Source organism: Macrobrachium rosenbergii, chromosome 50, assembly GCF_040412425.1.
Source record: "Macrobrachium rosenbergii isolate ZJJX-2024 chromosome 50, ASM4041242v1, whole genome shotgun sequence".
NCBI classification, from domain to species: Eukaryota; Metazoa; Arthropoda; class Malacostraca; order Decapoda; family Palaemonidae; genus Macrobrachium; species Macrobrachium rosenbergii.
Genome location: NC_089790.1, coordinates 26,856,654 through 26,874,461, shown reverse-complemented (window position 1 = coordinate 26,874,461; position 17,808 = coordinate 26,856,654). Strand labels below are relative to the sequence as shown.

The following is a 17,808-nucleotide window of genomic DNA, read 5'->3' as shown; positions in this document are numbered from 1 at the left end:
GGAACTCGTTCTCTCTCAAGATTCGAGCCTGGGGCAGTTGCTTTAGCGAGTTCACCTGTATAGCCAATGAGGGACCGTAGATGCACCCGTCTATCCCGATTTGGATGTGTTATACTAGGAATTAAACAAACCCATTGTTTATTTTCACCATTTTCGTGTCTCATCCACTGTACTAAGTGTTCATCAAATCTCGCATGTGTCACCCAGACTATTACCTCAAGATGGGATAAGGGTGATTGCGCCACCTGTTCCCCCTTTAGGCAACATCAATATAGAAAGTGCAACGGGTGAGAATTTGCTACACTCATTTTTCTGTTCGTATATTGCTTTTTCTGCATGTGATCCCGTTGCCCCTCAGTCTTTCATTTAGTTCACTGCATAAATCTGCAACTTTTTTAAGTAGTCAAAGAAAAGACACGCACGTATACTTTTATTCTTAAATTCGTACTTATAATAATATGATGATGATGATAGCTTTACATTCTTTCCTAAAATTATACAACAGCGGTGTTTTTAAACTTTTGCATTTATCCCTGTCATGAATCTTTTCCCATTATATATTATTCGTGTAAAATGGAAGAAAAAACTGTTTCCACAATCTCCATTTTCCGTTTTACAATGCAAATGATTAGCAGTGTTCTTCCGTCCGGTGATGATATGAGGTGCCTGAATCTGGTGCCTCTCTGAGATCATTTGTTTTTTTTCACTGTACTTGTCATGGCAACGCGAACTCGCGAGCTCTCTCTCTCTCTCTCTCTCTCTCTCTCTCTCTCTCTCTCTCTCTCTCTCTCTCCGGAGAAAAGAAGGGTTAAGTGGTTTCGACACAGAACTCCGTGCCACAATAATTCTAAACTTTACCCCATTCCACAAGTATTGCTCCGGGTTGAATTTCATCTGAAGTTTAGCAGCAGGAACTTGTCAGGAATGAAAATAAATATAAGATAAAAGACTGAATTGTGAAAGAGTTGAAAACAAACGAGAGAGAGAGAGAGAGAGAGAGAGAGAGAGAGAGCGACTTATTCTGTTGGCGTCTCGGATTTTATTGAGATCCATTGTCACTCAAACCACGCCCACGAAGTGTAGTGTAAATTTCAATAATAAGGATGATAATAAAAATAATTGTTTACCCTAATAATTCCATTATAGACAGACAAAGGGAATGGCGAGGACGAGCGAAAACATCATCTAATAAAACACTTTATTGTGGTGAAGTCATCACATTAAAAGCAATGTTTTAAAATTAGATTTGTTCATTGTCCTAAAAGCATATGAAATGACAAAATATTATCAATTAATACATGTACAACATTTGTAATGAAAACAAAACTTTTTATGAAATACTAATAATGTTAAAACCTCAAAGGGATGCTGGACGAGTTTATATTTAAATTGAAACTAGAAATAGTTTTTATTTTTCTTTTATATATTGATTCTGCTCATCTAATTTCATTTCCAGAGTTACCTCTGAACAAGACTTTAAAATCTTTCAAATTTATATTAGCGTTACTGAGTTCTTTGCAGTGTTCCCTAATAATTGAATGCAAGGCTTTTGCAATGGTCGTCCAGTTCTACAACTGCCGCTCCTACGATCATGGAATCTGAAATACTGCGTTTTAAAAGAGAAGCTGAGGAAAGTCATATTTGTATATTACTCCCGATTCATAAGAAGGTAACAGCTTTTCCGTAAGAACGATAAAATTCGTAAGTTTGCAGTTGTTATAGAAGATGAGTGAAGGGTTGCTTGCGGAAAACATTTGGTAAAAACTTGATACATCTCATGAAAAATTGATGAGTTTTGTCATTCAAGTACAACAGAATCTGAAATCAGATGTTTTGGCTCGTCCTCGCCCTTGGCTTTATCTTGAAGCTGAGATTTCCTGCTACTCAGGGTACGTCCGATATAATAGAGAGTCGTCACACTTGCACTAATCCGTTATGAAACGCTCCTTCTTTAACATATTTCGTTACAATAGAAGAAAACCTGCCTTATCTTGCTTGAAATGAGCCGTGCAGAAAAACCATTTCATTTCATTTTTACAGCTTCTCTGATATGAATAGTGAAAACTAAATGTCTCTGGAGAAGAGAACCGGACGCCGGATCTGATGAACTTACTGTTCCAAAGGAAAGACTAAAATCAAGTTCCTGGAATCTAATATGAATTCTTATTTTGCTGGACTTCTGTAGGAAGTTTTGCAATGGAAAGGATTTAACATTTTTGGCGTTTCATTTTTATTTGATTCATATTTTCGCAGCGTTGAAAAGTCGCGTGCTGCGTTTCCTAGTTTTTGAGGAAACTCCTTTTGAATAACCTTCCCAAACGTAGAATAAAATGTTTCATTTTGACGGACACAAAAGAAAACTTGTTATAGAATAAAATAAAAAATTCAGTTCTTCCGTTTTTTATATGTTACGACACGGACTACTGAGCAAGAATGAACTGATTTTGCTTAGAAATAAGAGCCACTCGGAAAAAACTACTGTAAAAAATATTACATTCAGTCACGAGACGGAAAGAATTTAAACTTTTGGATTCTCTCTCTCTCTCTCTCTCTCTCTCTCTCTCTCTCTCTCTCTCTCTCTCTCTCTCTCTCTCTCTGTCACAAGGAAATAGGAGCAGCAAGTGGGACAGTTACAGAACACCGTGACACAATAATTCCCAAGTCCCCCATTCCATCAGAGGCTCTCTTAAGTGAAGAGCACCTGAAATGCTGTCAACGAAACCCGACTTGAGTGGAATAAAAACAAAGGAAAGTGTTTTATTGCGAAACAGTTACGATCACTAGGGTTACACACACACACACACACACACACACAGATGAGAAAAGGAAACTTTTGAGTAATAAGAGGAGACGGGTATGTTAACCTGAGGCCAATTGCATATATTTGTTAAAGGGAAAGAAAAATGTCAGTCTAGCCCGCTGATTGTGATGATCAGTTTTGTCGATTATTTCAAGAGAGACTTTGTCTGCAAACTGGTCTTGATAACTTATTAATGACAAATCACTAGTATCGGTGTTCAATTAATATGATTCCGCGTAAGCAGTTCAGACAAGAAACCCGTTATTCACTTTTGGAAAATGTTCTGCGCCTCTGTCAGTGTTTTCCAAGACTACAAAGATGTTCACCGATTAATTGTAAAGAAAGCATTCTAAAGGGATTTTCCCTAAGCTCTTCAAAGGAAAATAATGAAGAAGTGACAGAGGAAGTTCATTCTGTTAGGGAATTCCGAGTATTTGCCTGACAAAGAGAGAGAGAGGGAGGGATTTTAAAATCGTTCCTTTTCCCCAAAGCTTCTCCATTCACGCAACAGTTCCCATCACAAAGTTCTGTGCTAAGAAAAAAGAGTAAAATATACATGACATTCAAATGGAATTCTCTTCAGGATTTCCATGGAAAACGATTTTAGCTCAAGTTAGGTATCAATCATAAAAGGGGATTTAGTATTGAAATGTTTAGTGGCTTTCGTTCAAGGAGAAAAAATACTTCGTTCTGTTGCTAGGTGAATGGATCCTTTTAGAAATGCTTCAAGACCATAAATGGTTTGTTTGATTGAGTTGTACATCATCTATCACCTGTAAAAATATTAACTTTTGAATTGCATATGGTTGCTCGAAGGAATTTCCAATGCACTGCAAGGTGGCCGAAGCGAAAAAATACAGAGAGGATAATGTTCAAACTTTAAATTTTCGTTTTTCGTTTAGTTGAATGAAAATTTTACTTTTTACAGATTAAGGGGTCTCTTTACTTGCCCATGATTGACGCTACTCATTAACAGCAAAAATTATTTCTCTTGTAATTTTCAACTACGATATCACAAGTGAAAATGATTTACTTTTGAAATACCTTCTGTTGTGCGAGATGTTTCATTACAGCGGAATTGTCAGGACTGTAGAAATAGCTCTGTAACGTTCAGTGAGGCTTAGACAGGAAGGCTGGAAGTGGAAGTCGGATTTATTGGATGGACGAACAGACAGTCTTTTGTACTTGGTCTGTGAGACTCGGTTGTTCTAGGTTCAGTGGGAATATGTGGCCATAAAAACGTTTCTTTTCTTGAATTGACAGGTACAGTATCGATCTATATTCCTATCGAAAAAGATTTTGCTAGTGAAAACAAGAATGTTAAAAGCTTAAATCGTAAAACATAATTTTCATGTTTGATAATTGGATTCTTCTCTTTGCGAAATTCGATACTACAGGATTAGTATGCAAAGGCGCTTTTTATTTCATTTGCCAGTTGCAGTACATATTCATTACTGTTGAAAAAGATTGAGTATAGGAATACAAATTGGCATGCAAGAGAGCTGTCATTACTAGACTAATTAGCGAAATGAATACTATGAGGTTAATTTATAAATGGTAGAGATCTCCCTTTCTGATTAAATAAACGAATGCCTGTATTTGTACTGAGACTTAATTAATATATCCATGTTTAAAGCTGCGTTACGTACATGAAGTATTCCTGGTATCTGATAGCCGGTTAGGGTCTGTACTGTATATAGTGTACAAGGAATTAACGTACACAAATTTACATACATATATATTTATGTAAATATATATATATATATATATATATATATATATATATATATATATATATATATATATATATATATATATAGGCCATTGATGAAAGCCTCCAAAACAATAGCCGTTTCATGTGCCAGCACAGAAGTAATCAGCATCTGCGCCACTCACCTTCTTTCCCCTCAGTCTTATGCTTCCTTGATATAGAAGTTCTTCCGATAGTATACCTTATCCATTCCATCTACCCAGGGCTTTTAGTTTTCTGTAAAAGAAAACTATTGTGCCGGCTTTGTCTGTCCGTCCGCACTTTATTCTGTCCGCCTTCAGGTCTTAAAAACTACTGAGGCTAGAGGGCTGCAAATTGGTATATTGATCTTCCACCCTTCAGTCATCAAACATATCAAATTGCAGCCCTCTAGCCTCAGTAGTATTTATTTTATTTAAGGTTAAAGTTAGCCATATTCGTGCCTCTGGCAACGATATAGGCCAGGCCACCACCAGGACGTGATTAAAGTTTCATGGGCCGCGGCTCAAACAGCAATAAACCGAGACCACCGAAAGATATACCTATTTTCGGTGGCCTTGATTATACGCTGTAGCGGCTGTATAGAAAAATCGATTGCGTTGAAAAAACTTCGGCTCATTTTTTACTTGTTTTAGATCGCTTTCAATTGGAGAAGAGATTATATTAATTTATCGATTCGGCCGTTAAAAGAGATTTAAGTTTATTTTGGATTTGTTGTACATATACCTGTCGAATTCAGGTTCAGTACTTTAAATCAGAATAAATCCATCTTCAAGTTAATGGCCCCTATGGGGTTTTTCCATAAGAATATGGGTTTATCTCCTGAATAATAATATAGTTAATAATAATAATGCAGTGTAGAGTTGCGCCAGGGGAGGATTCCGAGTCTTAAATGTGGGTTGTCCAATACAGGATTTTAGACGGATTTTACGACTACTTCTGTCAATCAGTAAAGCAATACCTTAGGGGGTTAGTGCTGTCACCTCACGAAGTGCACTGTCAGCATTACTAAAGTGTGTTGTAGTCCCTTTATCCCTTAACTGCACCCACTTTTTTAACCTTATACTTTACCCCCATCCCCACTTCCTTTCTTCCAAATTGCTCCCAACCCATCAGAATGTTACTTTTAGTACAACACTGCAGTTTTCTCCAAGTTTCGCCTTTAGATCCTTGTACTTTGTCTCGTTTATTTTCTGGATTACTTTATCTTGCGATCCAGAATACTCCAATTTCCTCATTTCAATGCCCTTAGAACTGAATGACTGACGTAGCATAAATTTCATGGTCTATTCATTCAAAAGAGAATTTTCCAGAAGTTGAGTTTCAGCGGAAATTATACGTATCTCTTTCATCAAAGTATGCTGGGCTGATTGTTGTTAAGTCATCGTGGAAATTAAATGGTGGTAATACGGTCCTCTTGTTTCCCATTCTTTGAGAGAAACTATTTATTCTCCTGGTGACAATAAACATTCAAAATTTATCCAAAATATTTATTTCAGTTAGTCATACCAAGGCTTATGCAGACATATATGTTTAAATTATTTTAAAGCTTACAAGACCAAAAGTTTTTTTTACGGTGGTAAGGTATGTACATCACTTTGTAAAGTTTGATATCGAGAAGAACCACGTCTCTTTCAAAGTTTTTTTTTTTCCTTTTAAGTGTTAAAAGCCTTGCATTATATATCTTAAATCCTTTCAGTTACTTCCGATATGAAGAGACCATTTCAGATTAGGGTTTTCAATATTGTAATAGCTGAAATTATTAGGTACTGTAGTTCCCATGAAAATTTAAGTTTTGAATAGCATTAAAAAATTCAGTCATATTACAGAGCTTTGTTAAACATTCTCCTTTCGTGACGGTTAACGAAACGTTCTGTTATCTGTCTGTCTAATTCATTGTTCTTCTGAAGGTCGAGAATGAATGCCCTCATTCACACCGGGAGATAGGCACTCCAACACTAACAGAGGGTAAGGCACAGATTTTTGGGTCGAAATCAACTTCAGCCTACCAAAATTAAGTTCTCTGAGGAAGAATCAGAAATCTCTTCCAATCCTTTTGTGTATGTGTGTGCGTGTGTGTATGTGTAAGTGTTTTCCAAGTTGACGCACCTTTTACTCTTTTGACTTATAATTATATTTACCGAATGTAAATATAATTATAAATGACAGCATCTACAGTATCATCCGTTGTTTCTTTCACAGCTACAGATGATACCAGAGAAAAGCTTTTCATGCTACGCCCATCTTTATCTGATCTCTCATTTGCACCTAGATATTTTCTACAATATAAAAAGATGTCATTTGTCACATCTGTTACATCCTTCACTTTTTGCGTGAGGCTGCTACTGACAAATTGAGCAAGCAAGAAAACAGTGGGTGCAGAAGGCTAAAGGAGTGTTTTCCCTTATCAAGCTTTGTGTTCTATTTCTTTCACCAAATATTATTAATCCTTCCCCACGAAGTAAATTGATATCCATTATTTCTAATGATGCTGCAATAACCTAGGCTATTATTTACAGTGGCACACTTTAAAAAAATTCGAAGGACATCTCATTTATGAAAGGTTGGTTTTTACGACGGACATGACACCACACACACATTGAAAGAATCCCATTGCAGCATTCGCAGGCTTTTCAACAACTTCACATAATTAAGAAAATTTGCTTTTGTATTATTTTATTTTTTTACTTTCCAGCTCCTCTTGTATGTAATCACTCGCTACACCTGTTACCAGGGGCTTAGATAAGAGGTCGAGCAGTGTTATAATTTTTAACACACACACACATATAATATATAATATATATGTATATATATAATTTATAATATATATATATATATATATATATATATATATATATATGTGTGTGTGTGTGTGTGTGTATGTGTGTGTGTGTGAGTGTGGGCAAAAATCACTGTACTTCGCTCTTTCTAACCAGGCAGCGGTTCGAATGCAAGTGTCACGGTGTATATGTCAAAAATTCAAAATTAGCTACGTGCTACAAACTTACCAATCAGCTATCATGATGGAGTTGGGTTGATGTCTTAAGTACAAAACCTGAATTCGACAGGCATGTTCTCGGCAGAATCGATATCAATTTATACTTCTCTTGGCGGCTCAGTGGTCAAAGGTCATTGCACCTCATTTTTTTCTAAACCAATCAGCGGTTCGAATGCTAGTGGTGGAGAGGCACTTATCAATTATAACTCTGTTTGGGTGTAAGATATTCTCAAGGTACAGTGAATTGGACGTTAAAATATATTTGCGACTTGATATATGTATATATATGTGTGTATATATATGTATATATAGCCTATACATATACATTATTTATATATGTATGTATGTATGTATGTATGTATATATATATTTTTTTTATAAATGATTTCTCATATTGCATTCTAACCGTACAAAGAGTACTAAGTTACAAGGCACTACTTACCAGTTAAATGTTTAAGTTGAAAATAATCAGGAAAATGTCAGAAGTGGGTATAACCTGAGCAAACCTTCATCACAAAATTCAAATTCTGTATACAAGCAATTTATTTATTTTTTTTTTTTTTCAAGAGAAAGATGTTCAAAGCTTTGACAGTGTGAGTTTGGTGGTTATATCTTTGTTTATTCTAATGAATGTCAACATCGCAAGTGATTCTCAGTGATCAACTATAAATGTGTATTTTAATAACGAGAATTCAGGGCCTTCGTAAGCGGCAGCGTCAAACCTGTCCTTACTCTCCCCTTAAGTTTGGAAATCTTACTGGAAAACTTAAGACAAATTTTAACCAACCGTTCATGAATGGAGGAAAGTAAATACAATTAAGCACTCTAGCTGTACCTAGTCCGACCCAATTTCAAGGCGAGAGGGGGAGAGAAAAACTCCCACCTAAATAAGTCAGGCATCAAACAGTCGAAGGGAGTGAGTTCGGGAATATCCACAAAAATGCAAATCAACGGGAATGGGAGTAACAAGATTAGAAGAAACATTTTACTGGACGTTATTGCCGAGACTTACAGACGCATTTTACTGATCATTTAGTCAATGCAAGGGAATAACGGATTCCAATTCCAAAATATTATGCTTACGAATATTTTCCATTATTTGTTTCTTTAAAAGAGAAGGGGAGGCAAAGTAAACCAAAGGGAAATACAGCAGGAGAAAGGAACGATGACCGGGAGATTGTTATAGTACATTCTGATACGAACTTTTACGTGGGAATGTTTTTCTGACGAAGGCTTTTGTATTGAGGAGCCCAAGCTGAAGGACAGCAAAAGAGAAGTTAAAGTAAACAATAACGTAAGCGGCTCTGTTTGAAAAACAGAAATTGCCAATAGAAAGGGAAACGGAAACCAAAGAGGTGAGAACGACTAAAAGATAAAAAGGTGTTGTTGAAAAATACTTGGAACAAATACAGAGGAAAAACAAAGAGTAGAGGCTGCAACTGAAATAACAAAATGCAGCAGGTTAGGAAAACCGGAAGGGAGATTTAGGCCTAACTAAAACCAAAGATCCAGACTACAAACAATATTGATAAAAAAAAAATTGAAAGTTAAAAAACCGTGATCAATAAATTCGAAAAGCTAAGAATCTGAGGGTGTCCAAGAAACAAGAGAAGCATTAATTTAACGGTGAAAAATCTTGCGCAATGATTTATAAATTTGACAATAATAATCCACATACTTGCAACCTTTTTATAGTATGGTCGATTTTTCCATAATGACGAAGGAAAACAAAGAAAACGCCTCAGTTGTTGTGTTGAGATTATGTTCATTGTTCAGTTCCCAGTATTTTGTAACTTATTTTTGAAATAGGTTAATTGTTACGTCTTATACTGCTACAATACTGCATCTTAAAATACCGTGTTTATCTGTCTTTATTGATCATTCTTCAGTGTTTACTTCTTTACGCTTTGTTTTTTTTTTTTTTTTAACTTTATCATTGTTTTTATTTGGTTTTATTATTCTTGCTTCTTTTTCCCACTTGTGTACTATATTTAAACTTGCTTATCAAGAAAATGCGTTTATCTGAGAAAGAAAAGTAGGTGTGTAAAAGGAAAACGGGAATAAATGCTCCTGATCTCTTCTTCAGAAAGCACAATATTTTACAGAAACAGACCCACACGCTCCCACGAATTTCGTTCAAAGGTTTACCTTTAGATTATAGGATTTTTCCAGCGAATTGCTTTCCAGATCTGGGGAAAAGCATCTTGCTTGGGAAAGAAAATCTCCATTCAGGCGAGAGAGAGAGAGAGAGAGAGAGAGAGAGAGAGAGAGAGAGAGAGAGAGAGAGAGAGAGAGAGAGAGAGAGAGAGGGAGAATTAACTTTATGAGCTCAGTAGATCGAGTTACTGGAAATTCTTTTAGCTCACCAGAATAGCTACTGTCAAAACAACTTATTGCAACCAATGGCTATTTACATCAAACTTATTTCTCAGGAAGTCTGGAAGGTCTCTCAAAATTACCTGTTTCTTCTGGTAGCAACCTATTGCGAAAAGACTTGGCTTATCTATCTATCTATCTATCTATATAAATATATAACATATATATATATATATATATATATATATAATATATATATATATATATATATATATATATATATATATATATATATATATATATATATATATATATATATATATATATATATATATATATATATATATATATTGCACTTCCACAGTGGTCCAGTAGATGATGACTATAAGAGATATCAAAACATTCTGGGTACTGGAGTATTGGTATTCCTTTCTTTTATTTTGATGTGTCTCGCCGTGTCTAGTACTAGTCCCTCGGGAATCAAATGTCCCTAAGTGCATTTGATCCCCAACGGGCTAGTACTAAACACGGCGAAACAGTGTAGATGAATCACCATTTCTCCGTGTTTAGTTCTAGCCCCTCGGGGATCAAATGTCCCTAAATGAATTGGTGATTTCACGAAATCCCTGGTTTCACAGTCTTACTGTAACATATATACATGTCGAATTCAGGTTATGTACTCAGAATCAAGAGCAGTCCATCTCAGCTATGTAGTGAAGAGTTAAGTCAGGGGTGGCTTCAGAATTTTAGGTGTGGGTTGTTCAAGATAGTTTTGGGCGGTGGTCAGCCAAAACTTTCCAGATGCTGTCAGATGTATTTACAGGCTTTTTATGACAAAATTGGGGCAATCGGTAAAGCGATATTTCCTTGGGGGTTAGTGCTGTCAGTGCACCTCATATGTTGCACTATAGGCATTACCAAAGAGCGTTTGCAGCGTTCCTTCGTCCCTAACTGCACCGACTTTTTTTACTTTATAGTTTACCTCCATCCACTCTCCCGTCTTCCAAATTGTTCGCCAACCCATCTAACTATTGCTTGTTAGTTTAACTTCATGGCTTTCTCCCAGTTCCACCTTTTTGCCGTTGTTGGGTGTTTGTGTTATACTCATATATTAGTCTTTTGGTGCAATGTAGAAACCTTTTTGTTCTTCACGGTTCATTCAATATTTCCTTTGGGAGTCTCTTTCACTCCCAGACGTTTCAAAAAGACTATCAAGTGTCACGTTTCTTTGAAAGCACTGTGGGGATAAGCAAGAGTAGTTTTACTTGAAACATTGAGTAAATAAAACCTTTATTAAAATAAATAAATACCAAAACCTAAAAATTAAGGACTAAATGCCACGTCATCAAAAAGATAATTTCAAAACCAACTCGGAATATTTTGATGTCAGGAGGGAGCAGCTGAAAAAATGTCATATCTTTTTGCACCAAGTCCCAGGCAGAATAAAAACCGTGAACCTTTCAAGAAGAGTAATGACATTACAAGAAAGGTCCAGAAATAAAGTTGGAGCAAAAGCGGAAGAGCTGAAGATATTTTCTCCAAGGAAATATTTGTGGAATTTCGTAATAGCTGCAAGTAACGTAGAGTGTCACAGTCCGAGGGGCGCTAAAAAATTGCCTTGGAAAAAACAAGTAAAAAATGCGTCGAAGTTTCTTCGGCAAAATCGAGTTTTCTGTACAGCCACTACAGCGTATAATCAAGGCCACCGAAAATAGATCTATCTTTCGGTGGTCTCGGTGTAATGCTTTATGAGCCGCGGCTCATGAAACTTTAATTACTGCCCATGGTGGTCTATCCTATATCGTTGCCAGAAGCACGAATACGGCTAACTTTAACCTTAAATAAAATAAAAACTTCTGAGGCTAAAGAGCTGCAATTTGGTATGTTTGATGATTGGAGGTGGATGATCAACATACCAATTTGCAGCCCTCTAGCCCCAGTAGTTTTCAAGATCTGAGGGCGGACAGAAAAAAGCGCGAACAGAATAAAGTGCGGACGGACAGACAAAGCCGGCACCATAGTTTTCTTTTACAGAAAACTAAAAAGACGCTTTTTGCAACTGGAGGAAATATGGAAGGGACGTAAAAAAAAATGCCTAAAAAAACAGACGCGGTGTTGGGGGTTTGTTTACAATAGCGTTGTCAGAAAGGATTAAAGCCAATTTGCGATATTCAGGTAACAAGACAAAACAGAAAAAATATTAAGGAAAACAAAGGAAAAAAGTATTTCGGAAGAAAACAAACATAGAAAAGCAAGTTAGCTCAGTGGCTTGGCTTGGATCAGAGCAGCTTAACCAAAGGAAAAGGCGAAGTCCTGACGTAGAAAGGAGAAAAGCCAACTTAGGAGGCTTAGATAAGGCAGCATTCTAGGAGTTTCCGAGTGTCTGCTGTGTGGGTGGAAGGTCTAACTTTGCGACACAGAAGAAGAGATAACTGAATGCCGCTGTTGGCGAGTTGGCAACTGTTAAGAACCGTAGAGGGTAATGCACGAAAGGTGGTCCGAGAAATTATGCTTTATCGTAATGATATCCTTCGGATTTTCACAGAATGGACATTACGTGAAATGACAAAAATATCTTGATACAATACAGAAAATTCTTTTAGTGGAATACTGATGAAAATATGTGCTTATAAACAAATAGGGCTTTTGTATTGTTTTACTTGGACAGTTACATACTTTGCGTCCAGTATAATTTAAATGTGTAATGGAAATAATTCTCCTGTTTTTTCGCTGAAACACTGAATATTTATGCCATTTTGATATTAGGTTTAAAGCCTTTGTCAGTATGTATTATGCCGAAAAGTTTGAATACAGACCTTTGAACATACTTTTATGTGCTGATGTATATATGCACAGATGTAAATAGAATTATGGAAATATTCTGTGACTAAATGTGCACAAAATATATTTTGATAGTCATTCATTACTTTTGTATATAGGGACGATGCTGTCATTATTTATATATATATATATATATATATATATATATATATATATATATATATATATATATATATATATATATATATATATATATATATATATATAAGGTATGTATATTTATATACATATATGTACATGTATGTATGTGTGTATATATATATATATCCTAACCGTCAGATATAATGTATATTATGTATATTATTTGTTCAAGTTCAGTGCATCCTTAGCGTTCATTAATGTAGGTGAGAAAAGTCAGTAAAGAAAAATGTAGCCCTTATTCTTGCCCCTGTGTTATGAATAACAAATGAAAGTAATATTCAAAATGCAATATATATCTAGTGTGCCCTTACTTTAAAAAATAAAAACAGCAATATTCTTTACTGCGCAATCCTGACATAAATGGCAATAAACTATATATATATATATATATATATATATATATATATATATATATATATATATATATATATATATATATATATATATATATATATATATATATATATATAATGGGAAAAGCAATTTATCGTAGTTCTGCATGGTGCATAAAATTTGTCGTAAAAGTGTATATATCTCTGTTACTTTATTTTTTGCGAATAACATTTTATGGCGCAGCACAGAGATTTTTGACGGCTAATATGAGCTTGTCATTTTGACATTTTTTCATGTTGCTTTTCCGAACAAACTGCCCTAATTAAAATGACTAAGCTTTACAATGACAGAAAAATCATAGACTGATCGAAGAGGAATATTGCTAAGCTTAATACACTTTTTTCACTTGCAAAGGGTGGGCTCCAGGAGGTGTTAGTGTTTCCAGCTTATTATGCAAGTGTTTTGGGATGAGTTTCTTAGCTCCGTAACCTTCTCCAGCCTGGTTGCGATCCACCACAGTCATGTAACTACCAAGTACGAAATTAGCTGCTATAGATCAACAGAGAACCAACGTGATTTAGTGGAAAATGCTTAATCAAATATCAACGCTCTGGAACTGACCTGGTTAAGGTAGATGCAATAACCACTAGATCACAGGTACTCACTATTTACTATATAAACAACCAAATTAAAGACAATAAAGTATAAGAAAAATGAACTCATTTAACATGACTTAGAGTACTGCCATTCGTAATTTAACAGTGGAATCTGCTCTTTTCCAGATATATCAGTTGACCTTTTTTTTTATTTTCTGTGAAAATATACAACTATATATCTGTCATCATATATTTTCTATACGGTAAGTTCACGAAGACGTTTCCAAAGAAAGAGTGTAAAGTTAAATATGACTGAGGAATGTGTGCAAAGAATTTAAATATAAAACCAAATTCAAAAGAATTCTAACATGGTGAACTACAGCGCAATTTAAAAGCACACTGGCCGGATATATAAAGCAAGCTTTAATATGAGTTTACTTACTGCTTACTGGGAATTGAGAGAATCCTCAAGAAACCTGATCTTAAAGAGGCTGGGTAGGTGTACTTTTGAAAGTTTATAAAAAGGGAAGAAGATGGGTTAATTGGTAATGGAAGTATTCAGATTAAAAGCTGAATAGGAGCAATAGTCTTATGAAGTCTTATCTCACTGAATGCATTGCACGAATATAAAATGAAAGACTTTCGTGCAGAAATCAGATCTTCGTTTTCGTCATGTTTCTCACGTAATGTTGAGCTCTGTATTACGTTGGTATCACGTTTCCCATTCAATAAAGGGTTCAGAAATGCAGTTTTTGTCATGCCTCTGTTTTAAAAGTAAAGCTCCGTAAACTTTACGTGGAGGTTGCGTTGGCCCCACCGATTAATATATTTCGTTGTGTACCCATTTCAGAAAATGGGAGAGTATAAATTTTATTGCAGCCTAATGTTTTCCGTGGCATGTTTTCTCGTTTGCTAAATGGATCACTTTCTTTTTCTGTCCCCAGGGAAACAGTAAAACAGACAGCCACAAAACATGATACCAGGTTCTTCCTCCAGATGGCTCTAGTGATTGCTCGTCAAATGTTGTGTGAGGAAACTGGTCTCAAGATGGCTCTCATTTTCTTAATCACACTAGCCATGGCCTCCGCTTCACCTCAGATGCCCAGTTTCAAGTAAGTGGCTAACTCGCTTTCTTAGCAGTCTTTTTTCCAAAACTTTGTCTTAATTTTATGCATTCTACTGTCGACAGCAGAGCAGCACAGATACTGTGTAATGCGCTATTTTCATGCCCAAGAAGAGACTTGGTGTATATCCCAGGATCCAGATTCTCTTGATCCTGGAATATTCATTCCGGAGAAGGCAGTTCTTAACAACAGGTTAGGTAAGCACGGATTACGCCATGTATGAAAGCGTAGTTTCGTATGTTGGAATAAATACAAATTTCTTTTTAGTTTGGTATATTTCACGTAACTTCACTTCTTGTTAGGTGGTGGCGATGGTAAACCAGCCCCCGTAGCGGGGTAGTGCTGTCAGTGCACCTCACGTGGTACACTGTAGGCATTACTTAAGGGTCTTTGCAGCGTCCCTTCGGCTCCTAGCTGCAACCCCTGTCATTCCTTTTACTGTATCTTCATTCATATTATCTTTCTTCCATATTGCTATCCACCCTCTCCTAACAATTATTTCATAGTGCATCTGCGAGTTATTCCTCCTGGTACACCTTTCAAACCTTATTACTGTCAATTTCCTTTCCAGCGCTGAATGACCTCATAAGTCCCAGTGCTTGGCCTTTGGCCTAAACTCTATATTCCATTCGGATGGTAAAACAGCAGACTTTTTCTCTCGACCAACTCACCGGTTTTTGTTTGTAAGACAATATACTGTTAAGAGACCGTTTACTGTGCTTTACAGTAATGGGGACTTTACATTCACCTTGGATGGAAGGTTTTAGTATAGCATTCAGTTAACATTTTCAAGAAAACTTAATCGGGCTCAGCTACAGTAACAGAAGTCTGCACAAAAACGTGGATGATCTAGCAGTCATGTATATAAGCACTAAAACCTCCAGATTCCAACTGTTGATAGTTTTAGATCACAAATAAAACAGTGTCAATGGACAAAGTTTGTCTACAAATAATATGATTTCCAATAATGGCGACCGTCTATGGTGGCAGTTTAGAAAACTATGGAGAAGGAACGGTTCCCTACAGAAGTTATTAAATTGATGCCATCATATTATGCAGCATTGTAAGACAAAGAAAAAAAAGCGTTATTGGTGTTTTCATCCAGCCGCTGTGTCGTCTCGAAAACAAAGTTTGTCAGCTTTTGCGGACCGTTGTAACCTTTTTACTGGAACCGTGCAAAAAGAGTTAGAATATGAATGTATTTCTTTCAGGTTCTACCAGCAACCACCAGGGTTTGTTTTTGTCGTTTTAATTGTACAACGAGGAAGAATAATTAAATCTGACTTACGCATAGAAGTTTACTGTGGGCTTAGAGCTGACCAAGTTTTTTAAAACCATTTTCTTTCTTTACTCTTTTTTTTTTAATCGATATCCTAATTTTGATACCTTTGAAAATTCTATAGTTGCGAGACTTCATTTCCACCGATTGCTTTTGATTAAAGTGCTTTTCCTTTATTAGTCATTGTGAAATGTTAAATAATGTATGATACCGTTGTCCTTTGCTGCCATTTTCTCTCGTTTAACACTGCTAAATGGGCAGTATTCTTCCTTTCTATTTCTTCAACTTCCTATATTATGGAAAGGAATACGCATGTAAATCTATGTCAGGATATAAAATTCATTAGTATGTATGTATGTATGTATGTATGTATATATAAATATATATGTATATATATGTGTGTATATATGTATGTATATGTAAATGTCTGTATATAAAAATTGTATAAGTCTCTGAATACTATATATATATATATATATATATATATATATACATATATATATATACATATATATATATATATATATATATATATATATATGTATATATATATATATATATATATATATATATATATATATATATATATATATATGCATGTACACACTTATATGTGTGTGTGTGTGTGTGAAATCAGAGCTGATCCATTCTTTCTTTCCTTCATGAAGTCTTCAGATGAAAACCCGTATGGACAAAGCCAACAGACTATAAACCCAAGAGGGCTCCAAAAGGAAATGGGCCTGCTAAGAGAGAAAAGTCAAAGGATAAGGTGGTAAATAATTAAATAGACGAGAATAGACAATAAAACCGATACTCTAGAATTTAGGAGACATCAGCAGAAAGCGGGAATGAATTTGCTCCTCGCTTAAACATTTGCGTATCAGAAGGCTCCTCTACTGCTCTGAGTAATATCGAACCTGATACTAGAAAACTACAAAACTAGATAACAGCAGCCTGTCTTATGCACCAGCAAAAACAGCTACGGCAGGTTAAAAAGAGAGCAGAGGATGTTTGCCATTGTAATACATTTTATGCAACAAATATTATGAAGCATATTGTAACGCTATTGACCCAAGCATTGGAATATGTACCTGGAGATTGAGAGCGGATTGGGACTGGTGACCTTATCCCAAAGTTCAAGCTGAGAATCGGAAGGGTAGCGCAGAGAGCCATACTGCCCAAAAATGGAAAACCGCAGTATCTGCAAAATTTTCGAAATTGAGATAATTTATCGAATCTGTTATTTATTCAAGTACCACTAATAATCGTGCTCAAAGGAATAAACTCTTTCGAAAGACCGCCTTAAAAATGTTGAAATGTTTCATTCAGTAACATCTCCACAACAGAATTCTGAACTTGCAAATTCAGAAAAGAATTTGCAAGTTCAGAATTCTGTTGTGAACATGTTATTGAATGAAACATTTCAACATTTTTGGTCTTTCGAAAGAGTTTACTCTTTTGAGCACGATTATTAGTGGTAGTTGAATAAATAACAGATTCGATAAATCAGTAAATGTAAAAAGCTTCCCAGTAAGATAAGCTAAAGTGACCTGCAACGTTGAAATTTTCAGTCTCTGCGCCTGTGAAGAACTAAAGGCCACTGTCTTTTCACAGAATCTCAGTAACAGGT

The 17,808-nt window shown here is 35.6% G+C and overlaps 1 protein-coding gene across 1 annotated transcript in view; it reads left to right on the top strand.

Annotated features, from left to right (window-relative positions):
* The window catches only part of LOC136832887 (glycine receptor subunit alpha-4-like), a 159,717-nt gene that overhangs the window by 105,038 nt on the left and 36,871 nt on the right, over nucleotides 1-17,808 (top strand). The window contains exon 3 of the mRNA XM_067094545.1: nucleotides 14,720-14,887. Coding sequence (XP_066950646.1) covers nucleotides 14,772-14,887 — 116 coding nt within the window. The 5' untranslated portion in view covers nucleotides 14,720-14,771. The remainder of the gene's footprint in view (nucleotides 1-14,719; nucleotides 14,888-17,808) is intronic.